Source organism: Panthera uncia, assembly GCF_023721935.1.
Source record: "Panthera uncia isolate 11264 chromosome A1 unlocalized genomic scaffold, Puncia_PCG_1.0 HiC_scaffold_16, whole genome shotgun sequence".
Taxonomy (NCBI): Eukaryota; Metazoa; Chordata; class Mammalia; order Carnivora; family Felidae; genus Panthera; species Panthera uncia.
The window spans coordinates 75,973,722-75,999,389 of NW_026057576.1; the positions used below are offsets into that span (position 1 = coordinate 75,973,722).

Below are 25,668 nucleotides of genomic sequence, written 5' to 3' on the forward strand. Positions count from 1 at the left end.
CCTACACGGGGCTTGAACCCACGAACTGCAAGATCATGACCTCAGTCAAACTTGGAAGCTTAACTGACTGAGCTATCCAGGCGCCCACCAACTTTTATTATAGCATATTGTTATAAGTGTTCCATTTCGTTCTTAGTTGTTGTTGGTAATCTTACTGTGCCTAATTTATACATTAAACCTTATCATAGTTCTGTCCATAGAGGAAAAAAAAAGTGTATATAGGGTTTGGTATTCTCTGTGGTTTTTGGTGTCCCCTGGGGGTCCTGGAACATATAACTGGTGGATAAGGGGGGTCCTACTGTACACAGGCAAGAAAAAACTGCATATACCATTTTTTTCTGTTTCATTTTTCATTTTTTATTTTTTTCATTATTTTCTGTTTTAATTCATTCAGAGGACATACAAACCATCAAACCATATCCATTTACCAAAAAAAAAAAAAGAAAGGAAGAAAGAAAGAAAGAAAATTTTCATTAGCCACTGTGCTTTCAAAAATATTTTATATTGATAGTTTTAGACCTAGATAATTTATTCTCAATGTCCTATAGTATTTTATCATATTAAAACACAATCACTTATATTCATCCATTAAACCCTATACCAATTTTTAATTATTGCCATGTTTTCTGCTCTTACAAAGAGTGCTAACAACTGTTTTGTGTGTGCTTTTTTGCCGACGTGCAAGAGTTTCTTCAGAGAGATTCGCGGTCAAGCCTACCTTCTTCAGTTTAGAAGTTGTTGCTAAATCACTGTTCCAGTTAGCAACAACAACCCTCAGTACTGCAGATGCATTTTTCTAGTGCTGGCGAAAACTTCCTTTTGAAACCAACCCCACCGCTAATTAGACATGTGACCTTGCACCAGTCGCTAACTTCTTTGCTTCAGTTTCCTCACCTGTAAAAAGGGAGAGGATTCTCATACCCCACTTGTAATTTCTACAAGAATTAGATGAATAAGTATGAAGTGCTTAGAACAGTAGCAAGCACACATCAAGTGTAAGCCATTATTACTGTTATTATTATGATTATTGTTTTGAATGTTTATTTATTTATTTGGGGGGGGGGGGTGAGAAGATAGAGGGAGAGGGAGTTCCAAGCAGGTTCTGCTAAGGTGTCAGTACAGAGCCCAATGCAGGGCTCGAATTCACAACTGAGAGATAGTGACCTGAGCCAAAATCAAGAGTTGGAGGCTTAACTGACTGAGACACTTAGACACCCCTATTATTATTATTATTATTATTATTATTACTGTGCCATTGATAAAGTTACCAGTATTTTGTATCTATTACCCTGCTGTTTGAAATGAGATTTCCTTGGATAACAGAGTTACTCATCTTTTCTCATGTTTATTAGTTATTCTCTTCTGTTCATATTCTTTGTCCAATTTTCAATTTTATTTCCAGTTTTTCTTTGTAGGCATATATTTGTAGGAGTCATTTATAAGACATGGATAATATATGGATTTTATGCACAGCTTAATCTCCTCTCTGTCTTTGACTTTTATCATCATTACTGTATGTTTGATGTTTGTGGTAGAAAAGCAGTTGTCACATGTACTGTTGTGATATTAAGTCATCCTTCTCATTATAATTTGTATTTGGGAACTGTATTTACTTATTCCAAAATCATGACAGTATTATTCTCTTTACTTGTGTAAATGTTTTATGTTTTGCTGTTTATATTTGGGACTTAAATGCATTTGGAATTCATGTTTACATATCACATGAGCTAGAGATCAGTGTTTTTTTTCCTTTACTAATATCGGTTTTTTGAACACTATCCTATATGACTGATGCATGAAACAGCCCATTTTGTGCCCCAAATCCCCACCCATGTGTAGGCTTGGGTTGAGTTCTCTAGTCTGTTCCACTGATCTCTTTTTCTGGTCTCTGCACCCGAACCAGAGTGTTTACAGATTTTGGGTTTTTTGGAGTTTTTATTGAGATATAGTACTCATGGATTTATAAGTGTCCAGATGGATACATTTTCATGAGCCCTCAGATCCAGAACATTTCTGGCTCTCCCGAAGCCACACTCTCACTCTTCTGCAATCACTAGTAGCTTGCCAAGGGCATGTGACTTCTTAACAGTGTAGATTAGTTCCACCTGTTTTTATACTTTATCATCGAGAGTGTTCTCTCTGTGTCTGATAGATTGCACTCAACATCATGTTTGTGCGATTCATCCAATTATTTCTTAGAGCTGTAGATCATTTAGTCCATTTAAAAAAATTATTTCCCTTATGGTTTTAAATAACTTCAAACATATGAAAAATTTGCAGATAAATAGCACAAACAACTTTTTCTCCCCAACCATTTTCAAATGATTTGCTGGCATGGGGTCCCATCAACCTTGAGTATATGCCCTGTGCATTTCCAAACATTGTGCAAACCAAGGCATTCACCTGTGTAACCCGCATACCACCATTGGAATCAGGAAATTGCTCCTGATGCAGTGTGACCATCGAGTCAGGGTGCCTCATTCAGGTCTTTCCCATCACCACATAATGCCCACAGAGTCCAAGACCCAGACCACCATCACAGGACAGGCACACTGAGCCTCTAGGCCCTTTTGTCTTGTCTGGATTCATCCCTCTATCTTCTCCTGAACTTCCCAACCTTGATATCCTTGAGGCTACAGGGAAGTTACTTTGTAAAAAAATAAATAAAAAAAAAATAAGTATGCTATTTCTTCATAGCTCAGACACCTCCCTGTCATTTAATGATTAATTCTAATGTAGCAGAATTTACTAGAAACTCAAAAGGACTAAAAACACTGGAACCATGGCAATCCTCATCAATCACTGTGTCACTGAAATTAAGTTAATTTTTGTTTTTCTGAGAAATTTGTAGATTCTTCTGTGTTTCAACTGCAACTGCTTTCTATTCAGATTAAAAACCCTTTCTATCTTATGTTATGGAAATGAAATGTCATGGAGAGACATTGCATTTGATGTAAATTAGCCCAGGTTCAGCTTACTCCGTGGGTGTCTATTAAACTGGATTTGTGTCAGTTGCTCTGCTTAAGGACAGCAGAATAATTTCAAGCCTGTGAACCAAGTAATTCAGGATCAAGGATATGCCCCTGTTTTATCATGGTGAACCCTTAAAACGTGCTGAAAGAGCATAATTTCCCAGACGTTTTGTAGTTACAAATGAGATTCAAAAATAGACTGTGTCACATTTGTGTATTGGAAAGAAGTCCACTGTGTCCTGAGGTAGACGAGCTGGAGCCTTCTCACAGACATCTGTGTCCCACACATTTTGCAGGTCTCCCAGCTTTATCTTAGCAGCTCAGGGCAGCCCTGCTCCTCCCTGCCGCCTCACATCTTCTCCTGTGCAGAAAGGGCCTTCCACCAGCTTTTCCAGGAGCAGCGGTCCCAGTGCTTCATTCTCAGGTGAGTGCACCCCGCGCCTGGCCGAATGGATGCTCGGCGTCATGCTGGAGGCTTGGCGCCGAATGGATGCTCGGCATCATGCTGGAGGCTTGGCGGTCAAGCTGTCCTCATTTCTCGTGGTTTCTGTTTATTTACTTCCTCAGCACCCGGCAGTCCAGTATGTCTTGGCAATAAGTACATTTGACTCGTTACAAAGGAGAGACCTTGTTGTTATTAGAAATAGCCCCAAGTGTGGCTGAATCAATACCAACAAACTTAACCTGAAACTCAATTCATTTGGAAGATTTACTACTTAGAACCAGAGTGTTTTTGCTTTCAAGCCTTAGAAACCCTGGGGAAGGAAAGGCACCTGCTGTAAGCAAACCATGGTTCACAAAATGTGAATGCTGCTCAAATACAAAACACAAATTATTACCTTACAAATGTGGGCTTTCCCACATTTGGGAAAAGCATATGGGTATTTATGTTTGCTTGTATTTTACCCAAAGTATATACCCGGAAGTATTTTATACTGAAACATAATGGTAGCATTAGCTCATAAATTACCAGATGCTCATGACAGTAATTTACATCAGAGCAAAAATTCTTCCCCCCACTCCTCCATACACACAAGTACCACAAGAAGTAGAGAGTAGAGGTGAAATGTGATTATGTACTGATAAATGATTAAAAATTATTTAGGTATTAAAACAAGATCTGCATTGAGAATTATATTTCTTTTTAAAAATTTTGTAAACTTTATTTATTTTTGAGAGAGAGAGACACAGAGTGTGAGTGGGGGAGGAACAGAGAGAGAGGGAGACACAGAATCGGAAGCAGGCTCCAGGCTCTGAGCTGTCAGCACAGAGCCCGATGCAGGGCTCAAACTCATGAACCTTGAGATCATGACCTGAGCCAAAGTCGGTTGCTCAACTGACTGAGCTGCCCAGGTGTCCCAAGAAATACGTTTCTTATTAGGAGAAAATTCTACCAGAGGGGACTTCTGTAACCTTCATGGCTTTGCGTGAGTTATAATCAGTAGTGTTGACTGGAAACAAATGTGTGGATAAAGCTTTCCATAACTCCTCAAAGTGAAATGGAAGTGAGTAAAGATGGACAACTGCATAGAACCCAAAAGACACCTAAATACTTAAATAAGCACTTATTTATATACTTTTACATTATCACTTTGGTCAAAAGTTCAGTGGAGTGTATGATTGGTGGTTGCAAACTTCAATGTTCTGATTTTCAAAGTAGCATGCAAGTAGTTTTTTCACACTTGTGCTGAAGTGTCCCCAGATGGGAGGGGCACCGGCAGCAGGGGAGGCCTCCGCCATCCTCCAATCAAGCAACTCTATTTTTATCTGCTCTGTTGGGTTTTCTAGTGTAACTTTGATGAAAAGGGGAACACTTTTAAAAACCCATTAGATTATAGGGAGTATATAATAGTGTGGGCAGTAGTAACAACTGATACGTATTGAGAACATAGTGCCAGACCCTCCATTGGGTACTTTCCATGTATTGCCTTACCCATAGCTTTAGCATCACTATTTTATGGGTCAGGTGACTGTGTATTATAAGGAGTAACTAGTCTAGGGCCTCGTGATCAGTAAATAGTGAATCTGGGATGTGAGCCCAATAGTGTGAATTAGTAAATGGTGATTAATTAGTCTAGGGTCCAGTGGATGCTGTATGTGGGATGTGAGCCCATAGTCTGGCTTCTGGGCATGAACGAAGCTTCCCCACTCTCCCAGCCAGACACCAGTGCGTGGCTTGCCCCTGCAGCCTGCTCAAGGAGGCTTCTGACAGCCCACCTAGCCTTCCCTAAAATGCCGGGCACAAATCCATGGGTTTTCCTAAGTTCTTATTGAATCTGCTTAATTCTTTTGAAACGCATAGGTCTTAGTGAAGCTCTGAGGAGCCAAAGAATCATATCCTTTGGGAGTCTGCCTGCTACAGATTTCATAATATCTAGCAAATTCTTTTAGTTAAGAAACCCATTTATCGTTGTTTTAATATGAAATTTATTGTCAAATTGGTTTCCATACAACACCCAGTGCTCATCCCAAAAGGTGCCCTTCTCAATAAAAACCCATTTATCTTTAACCCAGTGCTTTCTACATGAATTTCCTCATGGGATTGCTTTTCCAGTTGGACTTGCTAATATTCTGCAGAATCAGTATTTCTTTGGGACATTTTTATTTATTTATTTATTTTTATTCTTTATTTATTTTTTAAAAAAATTTTCTAGCGTTTATTTATTTCTGAGACAGAGAGAGAGAGAGAGACAGAGCATGATCAGGCGAGGGGCAGAGAGAGAGGGAGACACAGAATCTGAAACAGGCTCCAGGCTCTGAGCTGTCTGCACAGAGCCCGACGCGGGGCTCGAACTCACGGACTGCAAGATCATGACCTGAGCCGAAGTCGGATGCTTAACCGACTGAGCCACCCAGGTGCCCCTCTATGGGACATTTTTAAAGGCTAATAATGCCATGTGTATTTCAGTCTTTCTGAAAAAACTTTTTTTCCTCGTTCAGGTTTTTTTCTTTTTTAATGTTTGTTTGGTTATTTATTTATTTATTTTTCAGAGAGAGAGAGAGAGAGAGCAGAGGGGGGCAGACAGGGAGGGAGAGAGAGAATCCCAAGCAGGGTCCACCATGGTCAATGCAGGGCTCAAGCTCATGAACCATGAGATCATGACCTGAGCCAAAATCAAAAGTTGGACACACAACCAACGGAGCCACCCAGGCACTCCTGTTCAGGTTTTAAGAAGTGAAGAACAAATGTGTGATCACAGGGACTTACTATTTTAGTCATCTTCTTCTTTCAGGATTGATGTTTTTATATGGCTTCTCTACCTCCTTGATTGTCTTGACTACGATAAAGGCTTTCTGCATTTATTATACTAATTCATTAAAATTAGTAAGTTTAGAACTCAACTAAATACATTGTTTAGAAGAGCAGGGAAGCACTATGAATAATAGCCAAATTATGGAAAGAGCCCAAATGTCCATCAACTGATGAATGAATAAAGATGTGGCATACACACACACACACACACACACTGGAATACTACTCAGCAATGAAAAAGAATGAAATGTTGCCCTTTGCAACATCTTGGATAGAACTGGAGAGTATTAGGCTAAGTGAAATAAGTCAGCTGGAGAAAGACAGATATCACATGATTTCAGTCATATGTGGAGTTTGAGAAACCTAACAGAAGACCATAGGGAAAGGGAAGGAAAAATAAGATGCAAACAGAGAGGAAGACAAACCATTAGAGACCCTTAAATACAGAGAACAAGCAGGGTTGGTGTGGGTGGAGGGGTTGGCGGGGTGGGGAAAATGGGTGATGGGAATTGAGGAGGGCACTTGTTGGGATGAGCACTGGGTGTTGTATGTAAGTGATGAATCATGAGAATCTACTCCTGAAGCCAAGACTACACTGTATGTTAGCTAACTTGACAATAAATTAAAAAAGAAAGAAAAGATCACAGCCAAGAGTCTATTGTGTCTCATAACCAGCATTTACAAAGGATAATTTAAGATTTGGAGATTAAAATGCAAATATTCCTGGAATACATGTCCTATAACTTAGGACTAGAGCAGGAATTTCTAACTTTTATTTTCAAATTTCAATTTTATTTTTCACTTGATTGATAATTATAAGCCTCTCTAGCACACAAAGCTTCATCTTGAGAAACAGTTTTTAATAATTTTCAGATCTTTGTCGTGGGTTATAACTGAGAGTCTGGTGTTCACCATAATCAATCTTATCTTTAATTTTCTGAAGGCTTGATAGATGGTTTTAATTAATTATCAGAGCACATGTGACAAAAATCCATTATCCTAACTGTGTTGAGCAAATCCAAATTAATGTTATAAGCTGAACATAGAAGTAACTTGTGAAGTTAGCAGAGTAAGGTCTGCCTCTCTCATGTGCAGGTTTTGCAGACAAGGCTGTTCAAATAAGCTTTCAGATTTCTATGGGTCCGTGATTGGCACCGCCCAAAATCCTCCATCAAGTTTCTAGTTTAATCATATACTGGGTTTTCAGATCAAGGGATATTTCTTGAACACATCATGCTAGGATTTTTAGTTGCAATATGATATCCTACCCTGCCCTGTGCTGTATCCTTTTTTTTAAACTTCCTTGCATTTTACTCAGCGTTTCAATAAAATATGCCCATTTTGAGATTTTATGAGATGGTTGAAATTGCTAGTGATTTTGGCCAGGTAAGAGAATTGATCATTCTCTCTACCCCCACGTGGAGTGACAGAGCATGCGCAGTGGCGAGAGCGGGGAAGGCACTCACGTGACCTCCAGTGCAGCCGCACACCCTCCCAGCTGTGCAGACTGCCAGCTGCGTTCACCATCGTCCATGCACCACCTGTTGCCGGTTTCAGAATAGATGCTGTGGAAGAACCGGTTGAGTGTTTCATGTTGGGTGAAGGCTGCCTTCCGCTACCCTTTCTCCCAGAATGAGCCTACCCCCCAAAGTCCTCCCTGGTTTCTTCCACCTGCTGGCACATTGTTTGCTGTGCTCCATTGCAGTTTGAGTATGCATTCGTGATGTGCTTGGTGTTCATTGGAGAGCATCCCGGATGATGGATGATGGCCTCCAGATTGCCCACGGATGCACCTCTTGAGCTCTGCAGCCTGGCATAGACTCCGGCACATAGTAGGCCCTTAGTAAATTTCATCTGAAAGAAGGAGCACCATTTTTAAAAGGAAAATGGTGTTTTCAAGATCCAACCCTGCGTAAATGTGAGCAGAATCTCTACAAAATCAAGGTTTATAAACCATCCAATTTATAACAGCAAATACAAGGGTAGAAGTGAAATTTCAATCACAAGTGATCTAAATTGTTTCTGCTCTGAAATTAGAAGGTTCCAAGCAAATGTCCTTGAACCTAGAAAGGAGCTCCTTATCTTGTGTGGGTCTCTGGCACCTGCTCCCCTCAGGCTGTCAGAGTGGTGGTTCTGAAAGTCATTAAAATATTTATGGTCGGCGCGGATGCGGGGAAGGGAAGTATTTTGTTAGCAGCTGGAGACTTGGATAAAAAAATACATTTCAGCTTCTTTTCTGGCAAACACCCTTTCCTCCAATTCATTAGTACAAATAATCAGGGGAGAAGCCCAAAAAAGCACTAGTAAAGAGCTATATATATATGTATATATATATTTTAATTTTTAAGCTATCAGATGAGTAAAGACTTTTCCTGAGCATTCTATCTGGAAGCACTAACCACTTTATTTTGTATTAGACCATTTGGTATTTAGTAAGTAATAACTGTATTGGAATTTTATATAATCCTCTATCCTCTCATGTCAGGAATATAGTACAATTATTTATAGAAATTGGATGAGTTTTGAGAAACATCAAAAATGTCACTACAGATAACAAGTTTGGTTACTATTATTTCCTGGATTCAAGGAAAATGGAGAACATGAAACGTCAGACTGACAGAAGCCTCAAGAGGCAAGTGGCCGTTTTAGGATCTGCCGTGTGCCAGGCACCTTACTCTCCTGGTCAACTCTGGCCAAGGAAGGTGTAATGTCTTTCCTGGGAGGCTCAGAAAGCTTTTACAAGGCCATTTGCTCCAGGACACATGCATCCTCCCTGTAGAGGCCGTCCCTTGGGGTCCCGCTCACTTACGTTCATTTACAAAGCTGAGCACAAAACATTGGATGGCAGACGTTCATCAAATTCATATGCTGCCTCAGCGTCCGGAACGACAGAGGGCACGTGACCGAGTACACATGTACTAAATATTTCGGATGAGCAAATCAAAGCTAAGAGTTAGATGATACCAAGCACTCAGGAAAGGTTCTTCCGTCCTTCCCTCACCACCTTTGTATCAGGATTATGGCTGCTCATTGAATTGTTGGCTACATTCTCCAAGATGCTAAACTTGAGTTTTCTCTCTGTTTTCTGGCAGTGGAGAGAGAGGATCGGGGAAGTCTGAAGCCAGCAAACAAATAACGAGACACCTGATGTGCAGATCTGGCTTCAGCAGGCCTATGTTTGATTCCAAATTTAAGCACGTAAGTTTCTTGTTTGGGTCAGAGAATATGTTGAGCTGGGACACCTGTAGTTTGTGAATAAAAGGGAACATCATAATAGACCATAAGCTTGACTATTAATTGGTCCAAGTTGGTGGAAATAAAGGAAAGAAAAAGAAGATTGAGGCCTGGTGCAAATTAATGCCATTCGAGATTTATTTTAAAATATTTTGAACATACATACTCTTTTTTTATAGTTGCTCAGAATAGTTGGATTGAAAACATGTAATATACTTAGAGATTACTGTTGTTCACATAGAAAGTGCCACTCGGTGTGTAGACACTTTTGGGGGATTGGCCCGATTAGCACGTTTTGTGGGGGACTATTGAGAGGTGATAGTGAAGTTTCAACGTATGTAAAAGAATTGATAACAAGAGGGGCACCTGGGTGGCTCAGTCAGTTAAGCGTCTGACTTCAGCTCAGGTCATGATCTCACGGCTCGTGAGTTCAAGCCCCACGTCGGGCTCTGGGCTGACAGCTCGGAGCCTGGAGCCTGCTTCCGATTCTGTGTCTGCCTCTCTCTCTCTGCCCCTCCCCTGCTCATGTTCTGTCTCTCTCTCTCTCTCTCTCTCTCTCTTACAAGAATAAGTAGACATTTTTAAAAAAAGAACTGATAACAAGAAAGCTTAATGCTATTGAGGGGCAGGTAATAAAAGTTCATCTCCAATATTGACTTGTTTGATGTACGTTGTGGTATTTTTAGGTATGCAACGTAGTGACTTGATATGTGCATGTATTGCGAAACGATCATCACTATAATTTTTTAATTAACATCCATCGCTCCACATAGTTAAATTTTTTTCTCTTGTGATGAGAACTTTTAAGATTTCCTTGCTTGGCATCTTTCAAATCTGCAGTTTTCCCAACTGTGGCCACCATGCTGTGCGTTACAGCTGCAGGACTGACTTACCTTGTAACTGGGAGTTTGTACTTTTGACTCCCTTCACGCAATTAAAACTGATTTTAAGTTATATTCAGTAACACCTGCTTTTATTTGAAGACTCCTTGTGGTGATACTTCATCCGCCTAAAATATCTCCAGGGTTCAAGGAGGAACCAGAAAGGCCTATTAGCCGCGAAGATAAAGGTCAGAAATTTCACACAATAAAGCTCGGGAATTTTACCCAAGGATACACCTGTAGGGTGCTCACCACTGACTGTGTCTTGTTTTTACACAGTCATGGTAGGTATTTTTAGCAGGTTTTCCCTGGCCACAGTAGAGGGGAAGTGCAAACTCAAGAGTTGCTAGAAGGATCCTGCAGGGAACACGTATGCTAGGCAGATGCCCTAGTGGGTGGAAAGACAGCCCATCAATAACCAATCGGGACATGATCAGAACCCAAAAGTGTGCTGCCCTGGGGGTCTCCACCTGCAGGGCTAGCCTTCCGATTTCATTACTGTAGAGGAAATAACTAGAATAACCCAAGTTCATGATGATTATTCTATGCTTGAGACAAAAATAAGACTCCCTTACGTGTGCCCTGTTACTTTAGGGGCCTTGGGGTCTTATGCTCTGCACTTCCTCATGCTGTCCGATCCCATGATTCTGTCCCCTCCATGTGCTGTCACGCCTCATCCTAACCCCACCAGCTCCCCTTCTTTCCACATAGACCCCTGCCCAGCAGCCCTCCTGGATATCCCACAGTGTGCGTCCCTAAGACGGCCAGAGCTGGACGCAGGGGCTCCCAGGTTTCTCCAGCATTCTCCTCCCAGGCCACCCATCAAATAAGTGGCACAATCACTTTCTCATTGCCCCACTGGAAACCTGGCTTTGGCCTCAATGCCAGCCTCTCCCTGCTTCACCCATGATCACAGTGTCCCGACAATCTGACCTGGTAACACTGTTCTCCAGCCTCATAGAGTTTCCCTGTTCCTATTCTTGCCAGAGCCACCTTTGAACACGTATCCCCCCAGGCTGGGCCATGTGGCCTCTGTCCCTCATTCATTTATTCAACAATGTCTTAAGTGGCTGACATGCGCATGTCCCTTGAATTCAGAGACACCGTCTTAGAGCCCGCCACACAGTTGGAGCTCAAGTACTATGTGGCACGTGAAAGAGTACATGCTTAAGATATCTAGAAGTTATTTTCAGCATACCTAAGACACAGTTAATTATCCCAAGTCACCTCAATTCATTTACTTAAACATAGCAAATGAATTTAACATGGATAAACCATTTGTCCATCATCGGGACCCCGTAGGTTTTGCTGCGTGTGCTGTGCGTCATGCACATGACAGACAGTGTGGTTCCAGTCCCCTCTCTCTTGGTGCACATTTCATAGCAAGGTGTGGGAAGTGTGCTGGTGTCACCTGACAGGTGCACGCCTCCCCCTCCACAATCACCCCTGCACCGGCCTTGCCAGGCATGTATTTGCAGAAAGACACCTGCCTGTTCATTCTGCGACTTTATATTGAAAGTGTCTGATTAAATCGGAGCAAAAACTTAGCTGCTGTTATCTTAGATTATTCCCTAAAACAAAGCCATCTGAAAGTTGAAACATTTGGGGCGCCTGGGTGGCTCAGTCGGTTAAGCATCCAACTTCGGCTCAGGTCATGATCTCACGGTTTGTGAGTTTGAGCCCCGTGTCAGGCTCTGTGCTGACAGCTCAGAGCCTGGAGCCTGCTTCGGATTCTGTATCTCCCTCCTTCTGTGCCTCTCTCCCACTCTCTTTCTCTTAAAAAATAAATAAACATTTAAAATAAATAAATAAAAAGTTCACACATTATATAAAGATGTAGAAACCCATCACCCTGTGAGAATTGTGCTGTTTGTATTTGGTTTTCTGTCATTCCCTTTCAACTTATCGCTGTGGGCCAAGGGATATCTGCCATGGTGCCATGCACGTGAAAATACTCCGGAAATCTTATTTGTTAAATAAATTTTTGTTTTGGACCACCTGGGTGGCTCAGTCGGTTGAGCACCTGACTTGAGCTCAGGTCATGATCTTGCTGTTCAAGAGTTCAAGTCCCCACATCGGTCTCACTTCTGTCAGTGCAGAGCCCGATTTGGATCCTCTTTCCCCTTTCTCTCTGCCCCTCCCTGCTTGTGCTTGCTCAAAAATAGATAAAACATTAAATATTTTTAAAAATCTATCTATCTATCTATCTATCTATCTATCTATCTATCTATATATCTATTATTTATTTATTGATTGATTATTTTGAGTACACTCCACATCCAGCACAGAACCCGATGTGGGGCTTGAACTCATGACCCTGAGATCAAGATCTGAGCTGACTGAGATCAAGAGTCAGACACTTAACCATCTGAGCCACCCAGGTGCCCCAATATTCTAGAAATTTTAGTATCTGATTCCTCATTTAGAAATGAGAGGAACTTGGGTTGCCAGGGTGGCTCAGTTGGTTAAGCACCCAAGTCTTGATCTTGGCTCAGGTCAGGATCATGATCTCGTGGTTCCTGAGATCAAGCCCCGCATCAGGCTCTGCACTGACAGCGGAGAGCCTGCTTGGGATTCTCTGTCCCTCTCTCTCTGCGTCTCCCTCCTTGCTCTCTATATCTCAAAACAAATAAATTAAAAAAAATAGTTTTAAAAGAAATGAGAAGAATGTATATTTAATTGATAGGTCAATGTAATTTTTTTCCTATTTTCGACTTTTGAAAAAGATGTCCTTAAGAAATTAAATCTGCTCTTACGGATTCCCAAACCTACACCTGATTCTGGAGATTTCTTTCTTTGTGAAGAATATCTATGGTGACATATGTGTTCATTAATGACTAACTCATAACCATTTATTAAGCTCAAACCATATACTGAGAACCTGCATAATTGTACAGCACAGCTCAAAATAATTTAACATTTTGGGTTGACTTGGGTAGGTTACCATAATTATCTATGTTCACATATTGTACTATACTGCTACAGACAGCAGAGTTAGAGAATTTCTAAAGAACAGTTATCAAATAGACTTAGGTTAACTGACAGAATACCAGGAGCTGTTGGCCTAAGTGTAATGACAAGGAACAGTGGTCCTCACTGTAAGTTATAGACTAAAGCAATCATTTATTAAAATGATCCTTCTGGAAAGAGCAGGCTGTGCAATTTCTAAAGTGCATTCTAGATTACTTTATGTAAATTGGCTTCGCAGTTTAGCTTAAGTAAATACATTCTAAGTTGCATTTCTTTAGATAGATATAACTCTTCCAAATCAGTTAGCGTCTGGGAATCAATATTATGATATCCATGCAAATTTCAAGGAAAACCATTTCTAATTCACTTGTTTGTTGTTTTATTCATTTCTCATGCAAATTAAGGATGTCATAAATAAGTGATTCCTAGCCTCATAAGGTAACATCGCCCAGGATTAAGTATGGCTTAAACTTATATCAGTTATGCTGGGTGTTTTTTTTTTTTGTTTGTTTGTTTCTTGTTTTTGGCTTCCTTTAAATTACAATCCGGATGAGTATCATTTGGTGTTCAAAGCATTCTCAAAACTTACCCACAGTTCTTTCACAGCACCCTGGTGTACAAGTGGGAATTAAATACAAGTATTTAATGAATGTATATGAATCGACGGTAAATATAACATCACAGGGGTTCAGTGAAACTTTGTACATTTCAGGGATGGGCCAGTACTTCTTGTGGGAAAGAAAAGTCTGATTAAGGAGATGAATAGAAAAGAGCATCCTTGATTGTGGAGCTGAGATTCAGTAGAAGGCTTAAAGTTCAATCCAAGGTGGGATGAAAGGAAACTTCCTTAGGAGGCCTGAAAGGAGAGAGGTGGGTGAGTTGAATAGGAAAGCAGTTCGGCCACACTGGGTGGTGTGACGTTGTTGTGGGTTCCCACGCCGGCAACCACTATCCACGACGTGGCCACGTGGGGCTGCGTGTGCAACAGACACACACAGGGCATCTCCCCTGGGGAGTCTAGCCCACACAATTTTGCCCTGGATCGCAGTATACTGTGAAAGAAAAGCAGTCACTAGAGGTTATTCGGATCAGCAGTTACTGAAAAATAGGGAACACGGGACGTAAAAAGAAGGGCGCAGGGGGGTGGTGTCAGCAGAGTCATGTAAAGCTGAAGAAAAGAGAGCATCTTCCTTGTGGTTTCCATCGATGACATAATTGAAGATTAGAACCTGGAGTATGGGGAGGAAGAGAGCAAAGTGAAGGGGTCTGAGCTGGCTCCCTGCTGACCCATGAGGGCACAGAGGGAAGAACCAGGTTTAGGTGGGGTCCAGAGAGCTAGAGAGCTGGCACTGAGCTCCAGAGAGGACTGGATACTTTCATACAGGCCATGCACGTGTTTGTAAGGGACACGCAGCTGTCATGTTTCTGAATTTTAATCTCCTCCTTCAGTTGTCCTGCCTGAAAGGTCTACGCGGGTTTACCTTCTGCCCTGGCAACACGGTTCGGGTTGTGTTTTACGCAACGGGTTTGAACCCTACAACCATGGAGATTGCTCTGGTTCCCCTGTACAGCTTCAAAACAGCTACCATCAGTTCAGACTGTTGTTTTTAATCCCTGTATTTGAATTTCAAGCTGTACAAGCAGGAGATTTTTTCCCTGGCAATAGGTTTTTGGAACGTAAAAATCATGTTTGGGGGGAAAAAAACAACTGCCTGGGACTTTTCACCAATTCTGCCCCAAATGACTTTCAGCTTTAAGGAACATTCAATTCCATTTACGTTGTTTAAATACACATTTATTGAATAACTGCTTTTTACAGAGCACAGTGGTGTGGTGCACACGAGTAAGCTGTTTTTTTTTTTATTGAGGAAGACACAGGTTTTTACTCTTAGAAAATACAATAGGTTAACTACTATCATAATAATAGTGCATAACTTTTAGTGGCAAAGCTATTAAAATCTTAAAGAAAAAAAACAAAAAACCCACACAGTCCTAAGTCGAAAAAAATCATACCAGTAAAATTTGAATCAGTGACCACTGAGGAAATATATACATACTTCCTTTTGCCTATATTTTTGTTTAAAGTTTTGGTATTGTACCATATTCTTATGATTTTCTTTGAGAGTTAAGGTGAGCAGTGGAACAATAATCAGTCTTGCTGGGGTTTTTTTTGTTTGTTTGTTTTTTGGTTTTTTTTTTTTTTTTTTTGGTATTTCTCTTAACACATTTACTTAGTGCCACCTATTGGCCAAGTGGATAATTGAAGATAAAAAGCGTCATTTACTCCTCAGGGATGAAAAAGAATGAAATCGTGCCACTTCCAAGGACGTGGATAGAACTGGAGGGTATTATGCTAAGTGAAATAAGTCAGTCAGAGAAGGACAGGTATCCTATGTTTTCACTCATGTGAAAACTGAGAAACTTAACAGAAGAACATAGCGGAAGGGAAGGAAAAATAAGATAAAAACAAGGAGGGAGGCAAACCATAGGAGACTCTTAAATATAGAGAACAAACCAAGGGTACCTGGAGGGGAAGGGGTGGGGGATGGGCTAAGTGGGTGACAGGCATGAAGGAGGGCACTTGTTGGGATGAGCACTGGGTGTCATATTTAACTGATGAATCACTGGCTTCTACTCCTGAAGCCAAGACTACACTCCATGTTAACTAATTTGAGAATAAAAAAAAAAAAATTCAGTGTAACCAATAATATCTTAGGCTTGAATTATGGACCAACAGCACACAATGAAAGATTGCCATATGAGCTTTTGCATTTTGTTCAATAGTTTTAGATTTATATAACATTATGCCTTATATTCCCTTATTGTTATTCCAGCACTCATAGCCTGGTGATGCACTGATTAAGCATGCTGATTTTGCAGAGAGATTGCCTGGGTTCGAATTCCAGCTCCACTATCTGTAATCTCTGAACCTTGGGGAAGTTATTTAATCTCTCAATGTCCTTTTATATAAAATGGGGACACTAGATTTTTTTTTGTATGTTTTATTTATTTTTGAGAGCAAGAAAGACAGAGCACAAGTCGGGGAGGGACAGAAAGAGAGGGGGACACAGAATCTGAAGCAGGCTCCAGGCCCTGAGCTGTCAGCACAGAGCCCAACGCAGGGCTCGAACTCAAGAACTGTGAGACCCTGACCTGAGCTAAAGTTGGACACTTAACCAACCGAGCCACCTGGGTGGCTCACTGAGACAATAGTTATGAGCATTAAAAGAAATATCTGCATAAACATACATGTGTACCTGTATGTGTGCATATATGGTATACATAATTTTATATATAACTTTATTTATATTATATATTACATGTTATATATATAAAACTTTAGGATAATTCTTGGCACAAAATGAATGTTTTCTACTACTATCAACAAAAATAAAATTCATCTTTGTTATTTGTTGAATGCTGAGAACTTTGTATACCCGACATTGATAAGCACTGAAGGAGTTATTCCTGTGGTGGAATAAAGGAAAATGCAGTTCTTGGGAGTTTGTGAAACTTGCTTAATGTCATATAATTTATCATTAGCAGAGGTGAAATGGGGACACATCTACTTGTTACTACAAAGAACGTGTATTGAACCATTACCCTGTATTTCCTGTTTGGGCCAATGTTATTATCTTTTATGTCTCTGTAAGAATACCAAAAAAGCAGTTTATTTTCAGTTATAGCACCAAAATAACTAGAATCCAGAATACTTTTAAAAATTCATTTTAACCCTCTTTATGAATTTTTAAATAATTATTTAATGTAAAGGGTGAAAGATTTATTCAATCTGAAGAGAAACTAGATATAACATACATGTGGAAAATGCGATTTACTTACACTATCAATTCCATGATATGCTTGTTTAATATTGAATTACTGGAAAAGCAGCAAACAAAACAAAACAGGACCTTTATAAATACCATTTCAGATTATTTTTCAGAATACATTTCTGGCATCACTACTATCAATTAACTGTTATGATCTTTAAAACTAGGTTATTACTAAGAGACCGAAATCAACATGTTTCCTCCAAAAGTTCAATATTTGGTAGATATTTTGGAAGATTTTACTAGTACCACAACTTTTAGCACTTTGGATTTGTGATTAGACTCAAAGTATTATTTTATAATTTTTCAGTATATGAAATGCTTCCAGGTGAACCGAATGCATTAGTAGATCAGCATTCAGAAAGTTAAAAAGTAGCAGCAAAGTTGGGTTTTTTTTTAACTTAGAATACAATTCTCAAAAAACACAATCACCAGAAACTATAAAGAACCCCCTGTATCAATAAAGTAATGCATTAATTAGTGTGCTCCTTCATACGGCTGATGCAGAAACTGCTTTTAACATCCATGACTTGAAAGATACAGAAAAATACCTTGGAAACTTCCAAATTTTCATACTTTTTAGAGGATTACTTGGTCATCATCATTATCATAGACACAATCAATTGCGAGAAGAAATGGTGTTTTATTTTCCTATAGCCAAGGTTTAAGGAAACATGTTAAGAATTTCAGATGTTAGGGTTGATCTGAAGATCTTTGTTAACAGCATTAAACATTTTTTTAAGTTTATTCATTTTTGGGAGAGAGAGAGAGAGAGAAGGGGAGGGGCAGAGATAGGGAGACACAGAATCCCAAGCAGGCTCCAGGCTCTGAGCTGTCAGCACAGAGCCGACATGGGGCTCGAACTCATGAACTGTGAGATCATGACCTGAGCCGAAGTCAGACACTTAAACAACTGAGCCAGCCAGGCACCCCTAATTTGTTGGTTTTAAAAGAACCAATATTAAATCCAATTCCTTCCCTCAAAAACCACAAAAGCATTTCTACTGTTTTATTAAGTCTCAAAGCTCAAATAACATGTGTTGAGTTGATTATGTTTGTGTGAAGAGATAGCAAAGCCAAATGAAACCCTCTGTGTATCATTACCTTCTTAACATTAGCTGTATTCTGAGACAGAAGGAGGCAGTAGTTTGCAGTTGAAGGAAGAGTGACTTTAAAAATTCAACACAGTATCATACCAACAACAGAGAACCTCCTGGATGATGGACTATTCCTGGATCTTTGCTACTATTCCTGTTTTATTTTTAAAAACGAGTTTCTCAGTAAATGTTTCCATTTTGCTACAGGTCATATGCATCTTGGAAGCCTTTGGGCACGCCAGGACAACTCTGAATGATCTGTCCAGTTGTTTCATAAAGTATTTTGAACTACAATTCTGCGAGAGGAAAAAACACCTAACAGGAGGTAAGTAGAACATTAACAAAGGCAGATCTCAGGAGCTGCCAGCAGGGGGCAGAGAAACTCCAGGCATGGTGACAACAGTGTGCGTGTGCGTGCACATGTGTGTGTGTGCGTGTGTGTGGCTATCTGCACACCTGAGATGTCAAGTTATGAGTTCAAAACTTCTTGTGAATTGAGGGATATCAGAAATGTGAGGGGAACTTTTTGAAGATGATTCTTGTGTAAACTATCTAATCGGGAACCCAATGAAAAACAGCTGAAATGGATCATAATTGTTGAACACAGAAATGACTCACACACCCAATTACAATAAATTATGACTGGAGTAAATAATTCCTTCATAAAACAGACACTTAAGTCTATTTTAAATAAAAGTGAATGTATATTTTTAAAATGAGTGGATTAAATCAAAACATCAAAATAAGCACCCAACTAAAGCCAAAGAACACTATTTTTTGGCTTCAATATTTAATGTGTACTTGATGAAAAGCCTTATTTAAAATTAAACCAATTTAGAATTCACCTGAGATGTTACAGTTTTCTAATGAAAACAGATTATCCAGGCAAATTAAGAGAATTGTAGGTGGGGAGCCCATGCACTTGGAAGAATCAAGTATTGTAAAAACATTAATAACAGCCGTTAGCAACCAATTAATTGCTAAGTGTAATCATTTTAGAAAGAGATCAGTCCTATTTGGTGTTTTCAAGTATGCTTCAAGAAACAAAAGTTGGTTTGGACCATGACTTAGAAACAAAAAGCTCGGGCGCCTGGGGGGCTCAGTCGGTTAAGCCTCCGACTTCGGCTCAGGTCATGATCTCGCCGTTCCTGGGTTTGAGCCCCGTGTCGGGCTCTGTGCTGACAGCTCGGAGCCTGGAGCCTGCTTCGGATTCTGCGTCTCCCTCTCTCTCTGCCCCTCCCCTGCTTGTGCTCTGTCTCTCTCTCTCTCAAAAATAAACATTTTTTAAAAAGAAGGAAAAAGCCTGCATTTTGCAGTAGGTGCCAAAATCCATTATTAGTAAATGAAATTTGGTAAGAAAAAAATGTATAAAAGACGTAACAAAAGATAACTTTAGATGTTGAAGTTAGCAGCTTCATTTCTGCAATAGGAATGTTATGTCTTGAAAAATCTGTGACAAAGAGCTATATTTGAAGGTCCACCATTTGAAGAAGACCTCAGCCAAGAAATATCTTGAGCCTCAAAGTCTGGTTTCCAGGTCTTGGTTTTATCACACCGCAGTGAGAGTGTCCCCCCGCCCCCCAGCCTGACCTCTTCAATTCTGAGCGTAAACCCTGAGCTTTCGGGGCCCAGCGGTTGGAGCTGGAGGTGGAGGAAGTCCCCGGTGCTGCAGGCGGCCCCTGTCCACTCTGTGTGTGACTCCAGGGTACTTGGGAGCTCGTCGTAAACACAGGCCTACTGACTGGGGTTCTGTATTTAACAAGATTCCCAGTGGTGCGTATGAACACCCAAGTTTGAGAGGCATTTCTTCCAGCCTGAGTCGAGCTGGCCATGCTTTTATGCACATGGGGCTTGGAGGAGAAACCACTTGTCTGGACATCACTCCCATGACCTTGTGTTTTCTGGATTTGGCATTCCCCTTACCAAAGCGGAGAGGCACTAAGGGGCTTTTGCAGGTGTTGCCCATTACTAATTTTGTTGGCTTTTTTTTTTTTTCTGGTTGGAATCTAATATGTCCCCTTCAGGAGTGTTAGTTTAGAAAATCATTCTATATATATGCACATGTGCAGGGGAAGCAGGACCACTGCAGTGCACTAACCGGCCGCCTGTTAGCGGGGTCCCAGGACGCTCCAGCATCGTCACATCCAAGGTACCACTCTCAGGGCTTCTTGGAGGCAGCAGTGACGTGGCCAGAGTGCGATTCACAGGGGGACCTGGGGCCCTCTCCGACCCAAAAGTCCTCTGCATGGTGCAGGACTGCGCGTGCAGACGTGGGGTGCCTTCGGCAGAATGGTGCCCAGATGTGGTACCCCCTGGGAAAGCAGCAGGCCAGACCTCCGCAGAAGGAGGTGCACCCCCTCCTCTCTGCACCCCCGTTTTGTTTTCCCACTCATCCACTTCTCATTAGCATCCTTGATTTGCTCCCTGGTGCCCCAGCTTGTTAGTCTGGTAGCTTCCTGCTCTGTTCCTTTAAAAATCTGGCAGAATGATTGTTCTGAAGGTTCTATGTTCCTTTTTTGATTGATTTTAAGGACACAACACGTACTGCTAGACAAACAGGGCCAGTGCCGGCTGAGACTGCATGACAAGGAGCAGGGAGGCTCGGAGCGGGCAGATGGGAGCTCAGCTCCTTGTTCCCTGTGTGGAAAGGGAACGTTGAGCCATGTGTGCAGAGGATGTGCCTCGGGAGACAGAAAGTTCAAGCCCTTTGGGGCGCACGTGAAGACATGCAAGACTGAAAAGAAGTCTCGGGAAGCGTGGCCAAGTGCCTTCAGATATTTGCTACCAGGTGGAGAGGGTCTGGAGAACAAAGGTCTGTATGCGAGCTCCGCAGAGTTGGTGGATGTGACAGAGAGGAAGTACGTTTCCTGATCACGAGGCCCTCGCACCCGCCTTCCTCGTGATGCACCCCACCTTCTCGCCCCATGCTGGGGGTGCTCCAGGAGGGGAAGGCGCAGACCCCTCCAGACCTCCCAACAGTCAGTCTCAAGGGGACCTGGGCGACGTTGTTCTAGAGACACTGCCTGATTCTGCACGTTCTAGAGCCTGCCCACGAAGGACCTGTTAACTGATGAGCAGGGTTCTGGCACCCCGAGGAGTGACTTCATAGTGTGTGTCATCTCCTGGTGCCTGTCCCACTCTAACAAAACATGACAGGCTCGGTGACTTGGAACGGAAGTCTGGGATCCGCTGGATGGTACTCTCTCGGATGTCGCTAGGAGTCCGTCCTTCCTCGCCTTGGCCAGCCACTGACGGTTCCTGCCAGATCTTGGTGTTTGCTGGCTCCTGGCTCCCGCACTCGGGTCTCTGCCTGGCTGGTCACAGGCGCTCTGTCCCCGCCTCTCTCCTCTTCCCCTGATAAACACCAGTCTTAATGAAGTGGGACCTGTGCTGCTCCAGTACGATTTCATCTTTTCTAAAAAATCTATTTGATGTTTTATTGGACATATAGGTGTCCATACTGCTGTGTTGTTAGTTCAGAAGTAAATTCGACTGGGTCCTGCCGCTGAAGGCTTGCAGGATAGTCAAGGAGCTAAGACCTGTCTGTCTGCCTCTCTTCCCTACCAGAGTGTAAATCTGCATTCCCTGCTATATCTCCAGGGTCCGGCACAGTGTCTGGTGGAGTTAATGTTCAATAAATGCCAAGAGAATAAATGGATGAAGGGCTGGCTGATTATAGGGGAGTAACTCTAACTCTAACTAACTCTATGGGGGGGGTGGTAAGAAGTAGTAAGAACTGTAAAGGGGCCACTGACTCCAAAGAGCCCATGCAACTGAGCTCAGACTCCAGAAGTCCTGGGTCTTAGGTCCAACCTTAGCACTGCCCCTATGACCTTGATCGAATCATGGAGACTCTCTAAGGCTTATTTGTAAGCTAGAAAGTGTAGACCACAGAGACCAGCAGAACATGTACCTGAATGAAGCAGGATGTGCAAGACAGTGGGGGCCGTGCCAGTCTGGAAGCACCATGCCCTCCAGCAGGACCTCACCTGAACTTGAAGACTATGGACGGGTACCCCGCTTTCAGGCAAGGTCATGTCCCCGAGTCCTGGGGTTAGGACATAGGCGTATCGTCTGTGGGGCACAATCCAGACCACCTTAGAGGGGATCTGTTATGTTGTCTTTACTTCTTAAACTGATTTTCAGGTTACGAACCTTATGGTTGGAGCGCCTGGGTGGCTTAGTCGGTTAAGCTCCCGACTCTTGATTTTGGCTCGGGTCACGATCTCATGGTCTGTGAGATCAAGCCCCGAATCAGGGTCTGTGCTGACAGTGCAGAGCTTGCTTGGGATTCTCTCTTTCTCTCCTTCTCTGTCTGCCCCTCTCCTGCTCACACACACTCTCTCTCTCAAGATAAATAAATAAACTTAAAAAAAAAAAAAAAAGGAACCTCATTGTTACCTCCAAACAGGAGGCACCAAGCACTTGAAGAAGCTACTAGCCAGTGTGATACCTTTGAACAATTACATCTGTTATCCAGACTCCTTTTCTGAAAGAAAAATAAAAGACATATTAATTGAAACTACTTTACACAAATTTTAAAGAGAGTTGAATCATTCAAATGGGTTCCCTGGAAAAGCCTTCTGAATTTTAAGTGTTCACTAAAATAGTAAATCAAATTTGAGTAAGGCTATTGCACCTCAAACTAGGTCAAATAAATGTAGGCTACAGGTTGATTTTGTTCTTTATGGTAGGTAGTCTGGGTTCCCTTGAATTATCAACATTTCTAAAAGAATGGTGAGGGTTTTATTGGACAGGAAGCATTATCTTACAAATTTTAAGGTGGAGTGGATGTTGCATGTTTCCTTCATTGATACTATTGGTCCTAGTTTATTTTTTTTTTAATTTTTTCTTTTAAAATTTTTTTAACGTTTATTTATTTTTGAGACAGAGACAGAGCATGAACGGGGGAGGGTCAGAGAGAGGGAGACACGGAATCCGAAACAGGCTCCAGGCTCCGAGCTGTCAGCACAGAGCCTGACTCAGGGCTGGAACTCACGGACTGCGAGATCATGACCTGAGCCGAAGTCGGCCGCTCAACCGACTGAGCCACCCAGGCGCCCCTTTTAAATTTTTTTAATGTTTATTTTTGAGAGAGAGAGTGTGAGCAGGGGAGGGGAAGAGAGAGACAGAGACAGAATCCAAAGCAGGCTCCAGGCTGTGAGCCATCAGCACAGAGCCCAGTGTGGGGCTCGAACCCATGAACTGTGAGAACATGACCTGAGCCTAACGAAGTCGTTTAACTGACTGAGCCACCCAGTCGCCCCATGCTTTTGTAGTTTAATGCCAGCTCCCTAATCTGAAATATATATATGTGTGTGTGTGTGTGTGTGTGTGTGTGTGTGTGTGTATATATATGTGTATATATATATATATATAACAGAAAGTATGATGCTTAGTTTTATGAAACACCAGCTATAGAAAAGTAGGGAATGTTTCTTGTTTTGAAGAAGATTTAATTAATGAATAGCATTGTGGTCTGGCTTTCAGCCCAATATTTTCTCCTGTCTGATTACTTATTTAACAATACAATTATTCTGGGTTCCCTGGTATATGCATCAGCATGCTCGGGATGAAGTGATGTGTAAAACCTCTTACTGTCGTCCCATAGGTAAGGATGTAACCTACAAATATTGGGAAAACTTTGTCAGTGATGGTTTGTTTTCACTCATCCAGTACCTTTCACTTGGGACTTGAGGTAGTTGCTGAATCCCTAATGATTTATATTTTTCATTCAAGAGTGCAGAGAGGTTTTCCGGGTGTGAGGTTCAAAGGCACCAATGAAAATAATGGCGGAGAAGATATTGATGCCATATTCCCAGCTTTTCTCTCATGATCAAGATCATAGCTGGTCTTTTTTTAGGGTCTTTTAAAGATTTTTTAGGGCAACTTTTAAAGTTGCCATTCATTTTAAAGTATGTGCCATCTTTTGACATATGATAAGGTATCCTTTCAATCTTTTCCCCAGTGGATCATTTTCTGGTTTATAAATCTTCAAAATTACACGATACCTGGGCACCTGGGTGGGTCAGTTGGTTGACCATCTGACTCTTGATTTCGGCTCATGTCATGATCTCACGGTTCGTGGGATTGAGCCCCACATTGGGCTCTGCGCTGCCCTTGGAGCCTCCTTGGGATTCTCTCTCTCTCTCTCTCTCTCTCTCTCTCTCTCTCTCTCCCCCCGCTCCCCCCTACCTCTGTGTCTCTCAAAATAAGTAAACAAACATTTTAAAAAATGTGATACAGACCTCTGCCGTCTTTGGAAGTACAGGTCACAAAGCACACAGCATTTTTCAGTGGGACCGCTTGGCACAGTGCAGGGGGCTCCAGGCTGGATCTGTGTGTGCACATGGGGCGAGTGTCCTTACCCTTTTTCCTCAACTATAAAATTAGACACCAGACCATTCTCTCCTGTGTTCCTTTCAGCACTGTTTCACTTTTTAAAAAATTGTTTATTTATTTTGTGAGAGAGCAAGTGAGCTGGGGGAGGGGGAGAGCAGAGAGAGAGAGGGAGAGAATCCCAAGCAGGCTCTGGGCTGTCAGCCCAGAGCCCAACTCAGGGCTCGAACCCACGAACCGTGAGATCATGACCTGAGTCGAAACCAAAAGTCAGACACTTAATACACTGAGCTCCCCCTAGGTGTCCCCAGCTTTGTTTCACTTAATTAGAGAGAAACTCCTTGTGAAGTTGAACGTTTCTAAGGCTTCCAATGGAGGCTACGAACGGTTTGCGGTCACTGCTGGTCACCGAGGAAAGGGCAGGCAGAGCTGAGACCGCGGTGGGGAGCTGGGTGAGCACCACCACACCCCTGCGCTCAGCTCAGTCAGTGGGCTGTGCGCCTGGTCCCTGCTGCAGGTGACGCATTGGAGCCCAGCTCGCAGGCTCAGACCTCCTCCGGCAACTAGACATTCAAAGCCGAAACGGTCCACCTGTCCCGGGCAAACCTATCTACCCACCAGATGCTTCTTTGGGTGATGAGGTGGTCTCTTCCTCTGGGACATTCACGATTGAGGAGGATGCTGGTGGGTAAACGCTGATGGGAAGACTTTTGGAAGTTCACACATCCGAGGAAACACGGGGTTCTGGTGCATTTCCTAACCGCTTCCTTGTGGAATTGCACACTCATCAGGATAACAAAACAAGCTGTGGTTTGCAAAGTATCAGGCTGTCTAATAAGAGGAGTATGAGCTTAAACTTGGAAACTTTGGAGACTCCTGAGGTCTGCTTTTTCTCTCTTTTTAAATTTTTAAGCCTTATTACGTTGAAATTCAGGCAAATTATTTTTCTGTTGTGATTTCGTCTGTTTTTTCTCTTTTTTAAAATGTTTAAGCCTTATTATGTTGAAATTCAGGCAAATTATTTTTCTGTTGTGATTTCATCTGTTTTTTCTCTTTTTTAAAATGTTTAAGCCTTATTACATTGAAATTCAG

General features: G+C 41.9%; 1 protein-coding gene across 1 annotated transcript in view; it reads left to right on the plus strand.

Annotated features, from left to right (window-relative positions):
• Window positions 1–25,668, plus strand: part of MYO16 (myosin XVI) — a 458,605-nt gene that overhangs the window by 162,705 nt on the left and 270,232 nt on the right. The window contains exons 12-14 of the mRNA XM_049647209.1: window positions 3,269–3,396; window positions 9,318–9,423; window positions 18,445–18,562. Coding sequence (XP_049503166.1) covers window positions 3,269–3,396; window positions 9,318–9,423; window positions 18,445–18,562 — 352 coding nt within the window. The remainder of the gene's footprint in view (window positions 1–3,268; window positions 3,397–9,317; window positions 9,424–18,444; window positions 18,563–25,668) is intronic.